Source organism: Pholcus phalangioides, unplaced genomic scaffold (genome assembly GCF_987345545.1).
Source record: "Pholcus phalangioides strain wild (caught in Gottingen) unplaced genomic scaffold, Ppha-v1.0 ptg000015l_1, whole genome shotgun sequence".
Lineage (NCBI taxonomy): Eukaryota > Metazoa > Arthropoda > Arachnida > Araneae > Pholcidae > Pholcus > Pholcus phalangioides.
This window is the reverse complement of record NW_028301608.1, coordinates 38,689,475-38,705,071: the sequence shown is the minus strand read 5'-3', so window position 1 is coordinate 38,705,071 and position 15,597 is coordinate 38,689,475. Positions and strand designations below refer to the sequence as shown.

Here is a 15,597-nt window from a genome sequence, read left to right as displayed (position 1 = left end):
GATGACATAATTTCTTTCCATCACTAATTTCGAAATTATTTCTTTCATAGTTATAAATTATTGCTTTTAAACTATTTGTTTTAAAAATTCTAAAATGATTTCTTTCAGTGATTCTGAATTATTCTGGAAATTTTAAGAAACTACGAAATAATTTCAATTTTTCCGAAACTATTTCTTTCAAAAATTCTGACTTTTTTTTATTTGTTTGTTTTTCAGCATTTATATCAATTTTTTATTTGTATTATCTTTTTGGATACCGAGTTTTTCGTCCCGAAATAAAGTGTAACCTCTCATACCAGACACTCCCCGTTAGTGGACACCTCCCGTTAACGGACACTTTTGAAGTACGTCAACGGGACTTAATGTATTTTACTGTCCGTTAACGGACATTTCTCATTAGCGAAAAAGTTTTTGGTGCAGTGAATGACCGTCTACTGTAGACTAGAGAGATTCTACTGTACATGAAACCATGGGCTCAAAAAACTCTTTGAGAGTTGGGTCCTCCAACTTCCTCCTACGATCATGGTACTTTATCAAATACGCATCATTACCAGTGAAGCTGAAAAACGTCACACAATTCTACATAAACACCACAGTATAACTTTCATTTTGGCGTTTATCAAATTATTTTTCAATTTAAACGTCTTTCAATGTTTTTAGCCACTTTTTAAAATTTCTGGTGGACCACAGCAAAAAAGCTCAGATGGCCATGAGTTGAAGACTCCTGGTTTACGTAAATGTGATATTATATGAACATTTACTTCATGTATTTTTGAAATTGGACGTTTTTGTTCAATAGGAGTAAAAAGCCTGATTAAGGAATTTCTGGACACGCTGTACAGCTTCGCAAACACTAGCATGTATCATGTAAATGGGGAAGAGAAAAAATATTACTTTTTGTTGAACAAAAGCTTTTGCATTTTCTCTTACAATTCTATAAAATAATTTCAGAAAACTTATCAAATTACATTAGTTTCGAACCTTGTTCCGAAGTATCTGGAATGAAATCAAACTGCAACTGATTCTTTTCTTCCTGTATTATTTGTATTCTACTAAATACATTTGTTCCAGCAGCTATTGCAGCAAGTGATTAAATTTGAAACTCCTCCGCTGTGATAAAAAGCCCCCCGAAACTCGTTCAATTAAATTAAAATCAACCCGCTTTATTTATGAAGGTGGTTTAGGATGAGAGTAAAACTGAGAGAAGATTTCGTTTGCAATATTTAAACCTTTTCTTTAGATTAACCACGAGGGTTGGGTCGTTGCAGCGGTTTGAACGAGACCTTTCCTCTCCGTTGGATGCGTTTTTCAGTTGGGAATTGCACATTTATGTTGTAGCAGCAGCAGCTACTTGTGTGCCTGTCTGTCTCTTGAAATTAATTTTATTCTGAATCAGGAGGTTGTAGCAGAGAGAGAGAGAGAGAGAGAGAGAGAGAGAGTGCGTAATAAAGAACCGGATCCGCGTTTGGCAATTTCACGGAGCCGCGAGAAGTAGAAACATGCCAAAATCTTGAATGAGTAATTAAACTGAGTGCACAAGAAGGGTTATTATTACTATCGCCGAAGAACTTCCTAGATGATGTTACGTAGTCGTAATTAACTGCTATCGTGGTCATTTCTGACAGTCTCGGCTCACCACATTTCATGGAGAAGTAGATGAGGTGTCTGAAAAGTCTCAATAAGCGATACGTGTAAGTATTATCTTACGAATACGACACTCTCTAAGAAAAGGTCAACGTTGATGAGATGTGTAAGATTATCTCCCAAGCTAAAGGTGGCTAGGGGAATGGAGAGTGATCTACAATAATTAAAGTGCCCCGTTATTGGGTCTTCCAAGGTATCTAGACACGGTGGGAAATAAATGATGGACACCCGTCACATTGGCTCTTCAGTTGTCTCTCTATTAGATACTGGATGGTAATTAAGGGACAACCTACCTTGGGATCTTGATAAGTTGGACCCTTATATGGGGTGTTATAACTGGGGAATGTTCGAAGCACGAATGTGGTTAAGGATAATAGAAGACATTGACCGGTATCTAATTGATTGATTGATGATATCCAACATTAATTTCGTGGCATAATAGAACCTAACTTCGCCAAATGAATCGGGACAGGTTCAACGATGTAACCCTGTCGAGGTATGTTGCTTAGAAATATGCCCAACGGATGATTTCATGGATATTGATCAAGATGGAATTTATCATGAATGTGAAAACAATTTTGCAGCTTCATTTTTCGACATGAAATGAAATTCGTTTTATTAAAATGAAGTAAATGGCTACACGAATTTCCGGCTCTCAAGGCGACACTGAAATTTCGCTCAGTCATTTTGATTGCATAAGTGGCTTGAAGATTGAATGAAGTATGAGATAATGCATGCTTGTATACAAGCCACATTTGTGTAAGCGAAACTGTAGGTGTGCACCATGCAGGTAGCTTGTGGTTTGGCTTGTCTTTACTCTTCAGTGAGCTTTGCTCGGTGTTGGTACTTTTTGTTGGCGTTTTTCTTTCTTGACATATTTCAAGTAACAAACTGGTTCTTGTGCAAGCGTACTTGTGTCGTATGGTATTGAAGGGGAAATCGTGCATGCTTTGGACTGCAAGCTTGACAAACATGCTTGTACGAAATTCCCAAGTGGTACACGCCTTCAGTTTCGCTTGCGTATCCGCGGCTTCTATAACCATGCACAATCGAGATTTGTTCAATCTTTGAATCGCTTGTACCATCAAAATGCTTGCACAAAATTTTTCTACTGGTGCTCAATTATGCTTGTACAAAAAGATTGAGCATACCTGCTTGTTAAGCTTGCCGTGCGTATCCACCATCACTTAGCAGTCGTTGAAGGATTGTAACAATCATGTACAAATACTTTCAAAATTTATTCTAAAATATCCTGTGGCATCTCGGAACAACCACCCTCACAAAAGGCTCTCCTATCCTGCTGCAGGACCCCTTAGGTTGTGATCTTTAGTGAGCTTCCAGGCTAGATTTTTAATGTGCCCCCCCCCTATAGTAAATTTATAGCGTTAAAACACTAAAATTGATAAGAATCAACCCTAGATCCCTTGCTGGAGCCCTGTCAGTCCCATCCTTGTAGGGGCTATGTCCTCTCAAGCAGAGCCGTTTTAAGAGCATCATAGGTCCCGGGTCATGTGGTTTTTCTGAGGAAGTATCTGGTAAATTTTTAGAAAAATTTAACTATAGTTCTCATTTTTGTGAGGTCCTCTTCTCTTGAGGGTCCCAGGCCGTGCCCGGGTGGGATCGTATGTTATGATGATGGCACTGCTCTCAAGTAATTGAATAATATATCCTACATACAGCTGAAGCCACGTAAAAATGGGTCTAAAACACTGCTAATGTTCCAGCGCAAATCTAATTTTTCAACAGACTGTCCAGTAATTTTCCGAGATGTAAAATATTTCTAAATAACACCAACATAAAAATCTGAAGATGATGTCGCTCTCCGTTATCCATTTATATATATATATATACATGGTATATAATAATATATACATGGTATATATAGATGAACATTAATGAAAATTTAATTTTGGTCAAAACTCACCAATACCAGCACCATAGGCAGCTGCAATATGCAGTGTAGTGAAGAAAAAAAAAAGGTCTCCCGTTTGATAGGGTCTGTCGCAAAGAGCAGGAAGACCTTCAACATGATTCGCACGCCTCGAAAATGAAACTTCGAAATTCAAGCCTCTACCATATTCAATTCAAAATATGTAAGACAGATGGCAGCACCAGTAAGAACACGAAACAAGTACAGCACCGACAACATGATTACGTTAAGGGCCACACATAGACTCACAATGTTGATTCCCTGTGGCACCATCTGTTGTGAAAATGGAAAAAGTGGCGTTTAAAAATATGCGCGCAGGCGTTCTTCTTTTTTTCTCAGTTTTCAAATCTGATAACTCTAATGCACTCACCCGGCATACGAGAGGATGGTAGTTGGATTCCCAACGGAGGCAGTTGAACTTTCTTTAATGAATTATTCGCCTTATCCAGCTGTTAAAACGTTCGTATACCAGTAATATAAAAATATTCATCATTACTCTGTAAAGGTAATAATAATAAAAACCCTAGGAACAAAGAAGCCAACTTCCATCAATGATCATTCGGATCACGGAACTCAGCCCGGATATCGGGAAGAAATAAGGAAGACAGGAGAAAAAAAAAGGAGTGAAAAGGAAGATCTTGTTTCATTTCCCCTCGATTCCTCAGAGATAAAGTGATATCGCCATTTTCTTTTGGCTCTCGGAAACTTGGTTGCCTCTTTTCAGAATTCATTAAGCTTATCTTCGTTAGCTTGAATCTCCATACACAAGCACACACACACATACACCGAAGGGGAGAATAGAGAAAGAAGGTTTTCTTCTTGGCTTATCGACCTTGATAAGAGATGAAAACTTCATCAACATGTTTGTGTTTGCGTAACACGAGAATGAAACAATGTTGTGTAAGGGTTTCTTCTTTTATTTTAGCTTGTATTCCCCCATCTATATTTCACACAAACTTCGTTATTTATTATGTCTGAATTTCGATGAGGTCGTTAAACACTTGTAATTAAGTTCACGAAAAAGGGATGTGAAATTCATTAGGATTGGCTTTAGAGAATTTTTATACCATCCCTTATTATGAAAGCCCTATCCTTTTTGCTCTTTATTATGTTTTATGAATGGTATTCATATATTGACGGCTTTCATATAAAAGGAACCAAGCGCCATTAAATGAAAACTAAGAAAAAAAGCTATTTAAAGTTATCTTCGATTCAGTTATCTCTTCAGTTTGATAGTTGGTTTAACTTGGTTCTGTTTAGATAAAAAAATCCCACCTCTTCAATAGTTTAGATATCGGTATATCTCAAATGTTAAAAATGACGCTTGGTTCTTGTTATATAAAAGTCGTCCATAATATAACTAGCAAATTTAGTTATAGAAACATTCTAGGTACCACTGCTACTTTTACTCCTTAACCGTACATGCACCTCGTAAACATTCCTCTCCGGAAAATTCTAACGAACTGAAACTGATAGATGCCGAAACGTGTGCTCTTGAATTCTGAACTTTCACTTGGACATCGGGGTGCCGTAGATGAGACTTTAATAGCTCATACCTCCCACTCCCCCCCCCCCATCATCGCTTTGTCAATGAAATGCAGTAATGTATTGAAGCCACGATTGGTGTAAGAGAATAGGGACGATGGCAATTTAAGTCATGTCACACCATGTCTGAGATGGCGAAAAATTTAGAAATGTGGCGGCAAGTAAATCTGTACCCCGGGAGTTACCAGGCACCCCTCCACAGGAACTAACGAATATCGTGTATTGATGACAATCGATGCTAACTAATTGCATGTGATAATATAACGTAATATGAATAAATAATGGTAAAGTCACCATATGATGGGTAAGAGGCTGAAGATGCAACATGTTAATAGTGATGCGATTAATACTATATGAATATGATAATGAAGCATTGTAAATAATGATGAAAAATATTTTACTTGAGGTAAATAGGGAATACAATTTGTATAGTCATGAAGTATTTACGATGACATATATGCAGTGTATTAATTTTCTGACATTACCAGAAAAAATGCGTGAGTATTAGAATGTGTGTTCTGAATGTATGTGAGGCCTTAACGTATTTATGTTGTCAGAATTGTGCTCGTTTCGTTTTCTGGCTGCAGCCATATGTCTCACATTCAAATACGACAAAATTTTTAATTTTTTAAGCGAGGTTACTAGTGACACACAACGATATGCATGTGCATAGTAATGCACCTCTTTGGTCAATGAGATTTCCGATAGCGATAATGTATGTAGATTGAGTATGTATGTTAATTCCAGCTTAAACGGTAATTCTCTCGGGCACCTTGATACTCGCTGTATTGAGGTTCCACAGTATATAGATCTATATTTAGCTCGACCAGATATTTGCCTCGGTTAATGATATGAAACGTATGCAGTGTGTGAATGTCTTACCATTTATCTTTCTGAACCGCTGGTAACAGAAATATACTTACAGTTAGAGAATCATTCGAATGACGTGCCCATTTCAGATACGTCACTAATTTTACTAGCAGCCGATTATGAACTGAAAAAATATTGGTTACAAAATTTAATTTTTTAACGTCTCCTTGTCCTTTAACTTCCAATTATGTATTTTCACTCTCGAAACTAATACGGAGTGATTTCTGAACACATGTTGAGCATTTTTTAAATTAGAATAGCTCTTCGTCAAACAGATGATGAGAGAATGGCCGAATTAAGACATACAGGACATCCTGCATGTAAAACAGAAATAAATGAAAGCTTATGGAACTCCTAGAAAATGACTATTCCATATACGACACAGAGCACCTATGAAGTCTCCATAAATGATGAAAATAACAAGTATGAGTTTGTTTGATCCTGTTATTTGTTTCTTGTGTGTTGGTGGGTGTGGTAGTAAATAACAGTAGTCTTTTCAAATGAAAGACTTGAAGGGAGAAAGAGGATAAAGAGGTTAAAATTTCAAGAAATTGAGAGTCCTGGAGTGATACTTGTATCGAGCTATGTGTAGTAGAAATGAAAAAAAAAGTCAATGTGATTCACGGCTTCTCTCTCTGGGAAGTTTGCTAATAACAAATGTATGAGAAATTGAACAACGATCAATAATTTTGCTGCAAATCTTTTTACTATCATAGTTATCCACTGAAAAGCTCAATCAAAGATTGCATCAATGTGTCGTGATAAAATCCTAATAATTTCTATAATTTCTTGGAAAAAAACTGCAGAAAATAAAGCCTTCAAAGTGCTGAAAAATATAGCCTTATATCCTCAGTCAGTTGACATTAAAAGTGATGCTTATATTGACATTATTCTATATGGATATCGGCTAAGACGGACACATGTTGTTGCATCTTATATAGGTGCTGTTATAAATCTGGTTTTTACTGAATATCGTGTTGATGCAATTTACTTGACCAAAGGAATTTTTATTTGAAGTTGAAAAACATTAATTTTATTACATACATTGAACATTGAAGAACCGGACACACCCCGCTTCACATCTCAGAGAGATATCAAAGCGCTCCTGAATTATCACATACAACAGCAAATTTCTTCATATTCACAAAGTACCACGTGCAAAACAGTATTCATACATTCATCCGTTTTGGACATTTCTTAGCAACGTACCTCGATAATGTTTTACGCTATTAAACCTGTCCTAATTCATTTGGTGACGCTAGACTCGACTCTATTCTGTCATGAAATTGATGTTGGATATCATCAATCAATCACCTCATTAGGTTACGATCAATGTCTTCCATTATCTCTCTAAACCCATACGTACTTCAGTTTCATCGTGCAGGTAACGATCTTAAGGTATATTCAGTTTGTTAATTACCATCCCGGATCTAATAAGAAAGATAACTAAAGGCCATTGTGACGTGTGTCCATAATTTATTTCTCAATAACGAGACATTTTAATTATGATAATAATAATTATTGCAGGTTCCTCTTCTAAACTAATGATCTTTTGTTTGAACGATGATCTTGTGCAATTCACCTTTTCCTAGAATATCGTATATTAGGAAGATAATACAAGCATCGCTCATAGAAACTCGAAGACATCTAATGTGTCAGACCAGATAAGGCCCCGGGCTTTGTCCCTTCCGGGATTTAAGGACATCTTATCTAGTACTCCCTTCTTCATAAAATGCGATTTTCAATGATGCTGGGATTTTTTTCCAACCGCACACCATCAAGGCTTGCTACCAGAAATGTGATCACAAGTAGTCAATTACAACTATGGATCGTTATCTCGAAAATTCTTCGGCTATCTCGTGTAATGATTTCTTACATTCCTCCGACTATTGATTTTTAGTCGAGGTCGTTCTATATTTTTGTTTGTACAAATTTTTGTTTTTGCGTTTCAAACGTACATTTGCTAACATGATCGAGTATTTTCTTCCGGAGGTAGTGACGTAGGTGTATACTGTATACATATATTTTTTCTTAGTCGCACATGCTCGTCACCGTGCCGTCTTTGCATCTCTCGCTAACATGTTAGTTCTTTTCCTTGTCTTTAAATATGTATGTATATACAGTGAAACCTGTATATATATAACGATTCTGCAGGGACCTAGAAAAAATATTGTTGTAGACAGTTTAAGCATTTGCGCTATTTCCCATTGAATAGGAATTCTTCCGGGGCCAAAGAAAATATCGTTATAGACAGTATCGGTTGTACACAGGTTCTACTGCATATATTTCTCTGTAACTGCGCATACTCGTCACTAGGGTCATTATTGTACTCCTCGTTAAGTCCCCTCCCTCCTATGACATGTATTGTTTTTTATTCTGGTCGGTTCTTCGGTCAGGTCTCTGCGAATTTGGTACATGATTTGGACAAGGTGGAGATTGTTATGACCTTATACCAGGCTACTACTACTGGCACCGTAAAAGTTTAGACACTATTTGAGATTACAAAGTATCTGAAAAATATTTTAATTGCAACATCCACTTATTGGACCACAGACTGGAAACACTGCTCTGGTGTCGATATGTAATGCTGAGCATTTTGGCGGTCTTTGAGAAATGCTATCGATACCTGCTCATTGCAGCAGAACGCAGTTCAAGCCATCAGTGAACCATCATTTTGCCTGCGACTAAAATTAATTGGTATTTCTTCACGCAAATCGTGCAAATAATGACCTAATCCGGGGGTTCTCAAACTGTGCGCCGCGGAACAGTGTCCCTGACAAAGATTTTCCGAAAAGACTCTTTGTTAAACTGCTCTGGGGAGCCACAGATAGTCGTTGATTATGGAAATGGTGCTGCGGGGGGAAAGTTCCAGAACCCCTGCCCTAAACACATACACCTTTGCGCAAACACATTTAGAGGAAAGCGTCGTGAACTAGTAGAAATTTCAGTTGCGCAGGGGTCACTCTGAGGCAGCTTCCAGAAAAAAGCCTTCTCTTACTGGTGCTTTGAAAAGACTATCGAACGATGGGACCAGTGAATATCATCTGTGGGAAGACTTTTTGAAAAGAGAATAAATTATTTCTTGCTTGTACCTGCATTTCTTAATTTCTTATGATTTTAGTCCAAGTTCGTACGGAACGCACCTCGCACAATGTAAGTCCATTTGAAATATATTTGAGAGCGCACTGTAATCCTGTGTTTCGTATTCGGGTTTCAAAGCTGACTTTTTCCTTTTTTTTTTTAAATGATGTTGTACCTGTTTCTCGTATACGTCTATCAATCATATCTGTTGAAACTGAAAGTCCAGATGAGATTTCAATTTGTCGCACAGTCATCCTTTCGCGTACATGCCAAATTTGAAGTATTTGAATTCTTCTGTCATCTCGCGTATCTGCAATACTTGTCCATCTCGATCGGCGTTTGGCTCTACAGATACTACCTCCAGATAACACTAGGTAGATAGACATTTCAGAACGTTGTGAGAGAGCTACAATTTCCGGAACGGTCTTCCCTTCCGATTTCAACTTCTATATCTTGCTTACTTCTTAAGATCTGTTCTCAGTAGATCGCGGCATCTCAAATAACGATGCTATCTCGTGGAGATTATAAATACTGAACAGCTTGCATATTTCGACAATCAATAACGAAAATTCTTTATTGCGTCTAAACTTTCGGTAACTCGAATTTTACTCTTTTTGCAAACTTTCATTACGAATTACGGCATTGTTTCTGATATTCAAATCCTTTAAAAATATTTTTAAGGAAAGGGAAAAGTATTTGTGTATCTGTAAACCCTTATTATTCAATAATTCATTGTTTTTTTGCGTGAATTTCATGTGTCTAAAATGTTGTGGTGCACTGTAAATCGCACATACACCTCGTGAACGCCTATGAGGAACTTCTACGTACACTTATGAGGAACGTCTTTCGAATCGGTTACGTCGAAATGTGACGTATATAAGTGGTGCGTTACTAACATGAAGCTTTTTTTAGGAACGTTTGTTATGTGTTCACGGATGTTCAAGGACTGCTGCCATCTTCTGATTTCGGAAGCAAACTGGCCATCTCGAGAGGCTGTCTAATGACTGCTCACTCTCATACTCCCGAGGGAGTATTTCTAGTAAACAAAAGAGTAATTCTAGTCCGACCAGTCTAGGGCCAGCTCCAAAGATACATCTGTTAATTTTTACGCATTCAAACATGGCCGGAACTGCTCGGTCTCCTATCACCAAAAATGGCATTATATTAGTGCAGGTGATCTGGAGATCTTATGTGGGAGATCTCATTGCGCTATTAAAATGTGATGATTACATAATTTCTTTTGTAATCATTTCCATGGATGAACAGCAATAGCATTGTTTTATTATTAAAAATAAGAAAAATTTGCTTTAATTATTATTCCCTAAGCGTGGCACCCCGTAGCCTCTTCAAAAAACAACGATGTCGGTTAACCGCCCACAGACAAGACCATTGGAGCTGAGGCACAAAGCCTCCTAGTTACTACTTCTAGGAGGCTTTGGCTGATTGTGCTCGGATTCCTTCGCCGTTCGTAACACGGGTTGGAACACGTAAATCAAGATCTGTTTACTAAGCTTAAGCCCATTTTATAAATCTCTGAACACGTAAAACTTCAACAGCTTTAAAGAAATATGTCTTCCATTGTAATGTTGATACTGTTTTTGAAGTTGTTTTACCTCAGCCACGAATAACCGTCTAAAGTTTCACGAACGTTTCGGATACTAAAGAGTTTGAAGAAAGGTCCAGGTCCAATCACTACTGCTGGACTTGCGTTTAGTGCCCTCTATCGACAAAAATTTTAACTAATTTTTTCTGTATTAAAACCCTTCTTGAGAATATTTTTTTTGGATCCCTATAACTTTTATGAATTTTTAAACTATTTACGAATTCATGGGGTGCACTTCACATTAGTTCCTAAAGTTTTTTGTTTGTCAAGTCAAACAAAGCACCTTTATTCTTCGCCTGAATAAAAAAATACTATAATAATATTATAAAAACCACCACTAAGTCTCAAATTAAAGTAAAAATTATGGCTGGTTTTCTATTCTGGGACAAAAATTATGAACTTAATAATGTTGTCTCCTCCTCTTTCTACTTATCATCAGTTCATGCAATGGTCGGATGAATAATTATTTACTTGAACTATACTTTTAAGTCATTTAAAATAAAAACCCACTCAAAATGAATTACCCGGAAACAATTTTCAAAGCAGCGACATAATTAATCGTAGTGTTTGTGTCAGAAAATTTCGAAACCTTAACAAAAATGGGAAATTGCAGTACTTAAAGCGTTTCTCCAAAACTGTGTAAAAGTCAAACTAAATTACCGTAATCTCAACAGCAGCAATTTTCCGCTACGATCTCTACAAATTACACGCCCTTATACTAAAATACCTTAGTCATGTAAAAGTTAAAAAACGAGGGTTTTTTTTTCATCTTTCAAAATCGATTTTTTAGCAGAAATAACTTGAAACATTGCTTAAATGTTTTCTAATTATAATATGATCTGAAGCGTTAACACTATAAATGAGTTTTTCGGGTGGGGGACGAGACCGTTAAGATTTTCAACTTTTCAGACATTGCGGCAAAAAAAATAAATTTTCGGGAAGCTCGAGTGCCAACAAGTCATAATCCGGTATCTAGATTCATTCACACAGTGAATCTTAATGGGGCCCCAGGGCTCCGAATCGTACGTATTTTTGCAGAATTTTATTTATTCTAAGATTATTTCTTCTCATTAAAAATGAATTTTCATCAATTCCTAAATTGTTTTTTTCATCAAATATGGACGTGCATAAAATCTGAAATTGTATTTTTTTCATTAATTCTGAAGTTATTTTCATAATTTTATTTCCTGAAATTGTTTTTTTTCGCTAATTTTTTCATTAAATATAAATTATTACAATCGATGAAAATAAATTCATATTGAATGTGGGAAAATATGTTCAGAATTAACGAAAATAATTTAATAATTATTAATAATATATTTACCAATTATGAGAAATTATTCACCATTAAATACGAATTTTCATAAAATCTGAAATTATTTTCGTTAATTCTGAACATATTTTTCCACATTCAATATGAATTTATTTTCATCAATTGTAATAATTTTTTTCACATTCAATGTGAATTTTCGTTAATTTTGAAATTATTTTTTCAACAAATATGAATATTACTCGATCCTCTCCCAAATTGTAAGGGGTATTTTTTTTTATCAGTGAGAAATAACTCTGTAAAAAAGAAATTATCTAAACTTTTTAGGAGCATTTTGACTCCTCAATGAAATTAGAAGTAAAATCGAATTTTCTTGCACGATTTCACAAATCTGGATGTGACTTCGACGGACTACTTTATGACAGCAATTTACATGTTTTATATTTAATTTAAAGTTGAGTTTTTAGTATAATTTAGTTTATTTAAAAATTAATAAAAAAATTTATTTAGTTATTAAAAATATTTATTATTAAATTTTACTTTCCATGAACTGATATAATTTTTTTTTAGTTTATAAATAATAATAAACCTATAATACGAAATTATTGATTTATTTTTTTGACAGATGGCGTCACCTTACGAACAAGCTCTACTGAAAAAGCTGCAGTCCAACATGGAAGCGAATGGGGAGCAGCTAGCCCCTCTGATGGCACAGTCGGACGATAACCCTGCGAAACGTCAGATAAGATACCACCAATGTTACTTCAATCCCATTTCTTGCTTTAGAAGGAGGAAGTGAATATTCGACAGAACATCTCTGCAATTTGAACATTCGTTTTTCCTCGCGAGAATGATCAAAAAATTACCCACATTCCTAAATTATCTCACCGCAGTTAATAATAATGTATGTGTTTCTCTGTGTCATTCCAAAATATACCGTTAAAAATTCTATATATATAAACGCTGTATGCCCATGATTGATGTATATTCCATGTAACACTGTTTTTTTTAATTACTTAACTGCAAGATAATTTTTTTCCCTCGTTGTTTTAGATATGAATTCTTAGTAGTTGGTGTTCAGAAAACTTGGTGATTAGTTGTAAAATAAAATTTTGTTTTTTCCATGACTTGTCAAGTGATTCTCTTCGAAATTTTTTGTGCTGTATATTGTGATCAAAAATTTTTTATTACAATATATTTTCCTGCGGAAATTCCGCAGATGCGAATTCCTCTACTTTGAGCAAAATACACGGTGGTTCAGAAAGGACCGTCTTAAGAGCATCATGGGGGGCCCCCGGGCCAAGTGATCTTTCTGAGGCCTACCAGGGAAATTCTCGAAAATTTGAACCAGATCTCATCCAACTGTATATCCAAGGTTGATTATTCAATTGTATTATCAAACCCAAAAGGTAATTCAATACTACTCTCGAGATATGGCATGAAACAATTTCGTAACGAAAGTAGCCGGCGAGCCTGGTGCCCAGACCGAAATAAGTATTAAAACCTGAGTATATTATCATTGGATTTGTCTCAAAAATGTCTGATTTTTGAATCAATGAATCCGATGATACCGTTGGATTTTTTTTCGTTCCAAACTTGTCGGGATATAGCGTTAAAACACTTTCGTTGCGAAGGAGGGCCGGGAGCCTGGTGCCCAGACAGGAAAATGTATTAAAGCCAGACTGGCATCATTGGATTTGTCTCAACGAGATCTACCTGCAGACATCAAAACATCGATATATTCTGAATACTTCTTGAGATATGAGTGTTTGAACTATTTCGTTACGCAATTTTTTGAGAACGCATCCAGTATGAGATGATTTATAAGACATATTTACGTCAAAAAGTAGGGGAAAATATTCAATTAATGTATAAAGGTAGATGTGGTCACCTTGAGTTTGTTCGAATCACTATTACTAAAAGAAAGAAAAATAAATAAATTTTATTATTATTTTCCAATGCCTTTAATGTCATTTACAGGGAAATACGTATAAATATAAACGCGTGCGTCAAAAAACGACACGCAGCATCCTCTTCGTATGGCCTTGAGGGCACGAAAAATATCCTCAATCCTTTTTTATTATTAACAATTTATTTCCTATTAGATACATTGAAGCTGTTTTCTTAAGGAAATTGAAAGTTTTTGATGAGAAAATGACCATCTTTGAGAGAGAGATTTTCAACGAAAAAAGCCTGTTATAAGGATAACAGTTAATCTGACTCTTATGCTGGCTTCGAGATAATAATGTATTTTTCTGGGTTTTCTTCATCACATCCATGAATAAAGTTGTAAAATATTGGATCAGTGTAACGAGCTTTAAAAAGAGGAGGGGAAAAAACAACAAATAAAATCATTACGACCGACATAAAACTCTTACTTCGTACATATAATCCCTTTTCACGAAATTAATCCTCTTTCTAGTAGATAAAATCCCTAAAAATGACGCATTCCCATAGAGTAAATAATGGTTTTATTTACGCTTTTCAATTTATATAACTTCGTATATATATATACCCTGAAACCTCGCTACAACGATTCTCGATATAACGATAAATTCCTCTATAACGATATTTTTGGGAGATTTTTCTGAAGCAAAGATATTTTTTATATTTTGCTCAAATTCATATTGAATTTAATTTTGATTTTGTCACCTATTTTGTTCTTCTGAAGGCATCTAATAACATCGGTGATTTGCACCACTGTATCACAGAAAGCGCTAAGGAAGTTATTGCTGCTGCTACTGTCTGTCTATGATGCAAAAGTGCGATGCGGTAAACAACTTTACGGGAGCAATGCATCTCTAACTGGATTTTAATTATCAACTAATCAATTGCAATTTTTTTGCGGCAAATGAATGCATAAAGGGAAATTTTCTGATGGCACTAACACGGCCGAGAAAATGACAACAATAGCACGAATTTGATGACAAGTGATGATAATGTTGCCTCTCGATGCAACGATACTTTTTCTTTCCCACAGAGTATCGCTATATCGAGGCTTCACTGTACTTTACAAACCCATTATGAAAGCCCTCATCAGTAAATGAATTTTCAAAAAGTAAATACAATTTTTCGTTGATTTAGTTCAATAGGAATTAAATTAACTCATTTTGTATGAATAAATGACTGTACGTGATCACTGACCAATAACTTCAGCAGTCATTTTCATTTCTCCCCGTTAAAACGCCTCGCTACAGAGAGCAGCAGGCCTACGGTGATATAAATATTCAATCGTTGCACTCAACTCACAGCTCAAAAATAGGTGGCAGTAGTATAACAAGCCGCTGTGGTGGTCGGTTGAAGTTGGTCTTCGGTGGTTCCCAACTTCAAGGCGCGAATGCGAGCTGATCTCCCCTTTAAAAAGTCTCGCCACAGAGAGCAACAGACCTACAAACAGTACAAATGTAACTCAATCATACACATCACTCACTTCACTTCTGAAATATAGATCTCAGCACTGAAAAATCAAACACAGCACTACATACGCACTCAGACTGTTAGGTACACACACACACACACACAGTTGCACTTCTGGCACAACGCACTAGCTGGTAAGCACGCATTTTTTGGCGCTTCGTTGTAATGTTGAAGGAGAAATAAAAATATGAAAATTTCGCCCCCCCCCCGCCCTCTCGTCCGGCGCCAGGAGCACAA

General features: G+C 36.0%; 1 protein-coding gene across 1 annotated transcript in view; it reads left to right on the top strand.

Annotated features, from left to right (window-relative positions):
* AstC (Allatostatin C) overlaps positions 1–13,070 on the top strand; it is a 56,311-nt gene extending 43,241 nt beyond the window's left edge. The window contains exon 2 of the mRNA XM_089245474.1: positions 12,569–13,070. Within this exon, the coding sequence (XP_089101600.1) occupies positions 12,569–12,742 (174 nt within the window). The 3' untranslated portion in view covers positions 12,743–13,070. The remainder of the gene's footprint in view (positions 1–12,568) is intronic.
* The last annotated feature ends 2,527 nt before the right edge of the window (positions 13,071–15,597 follow it).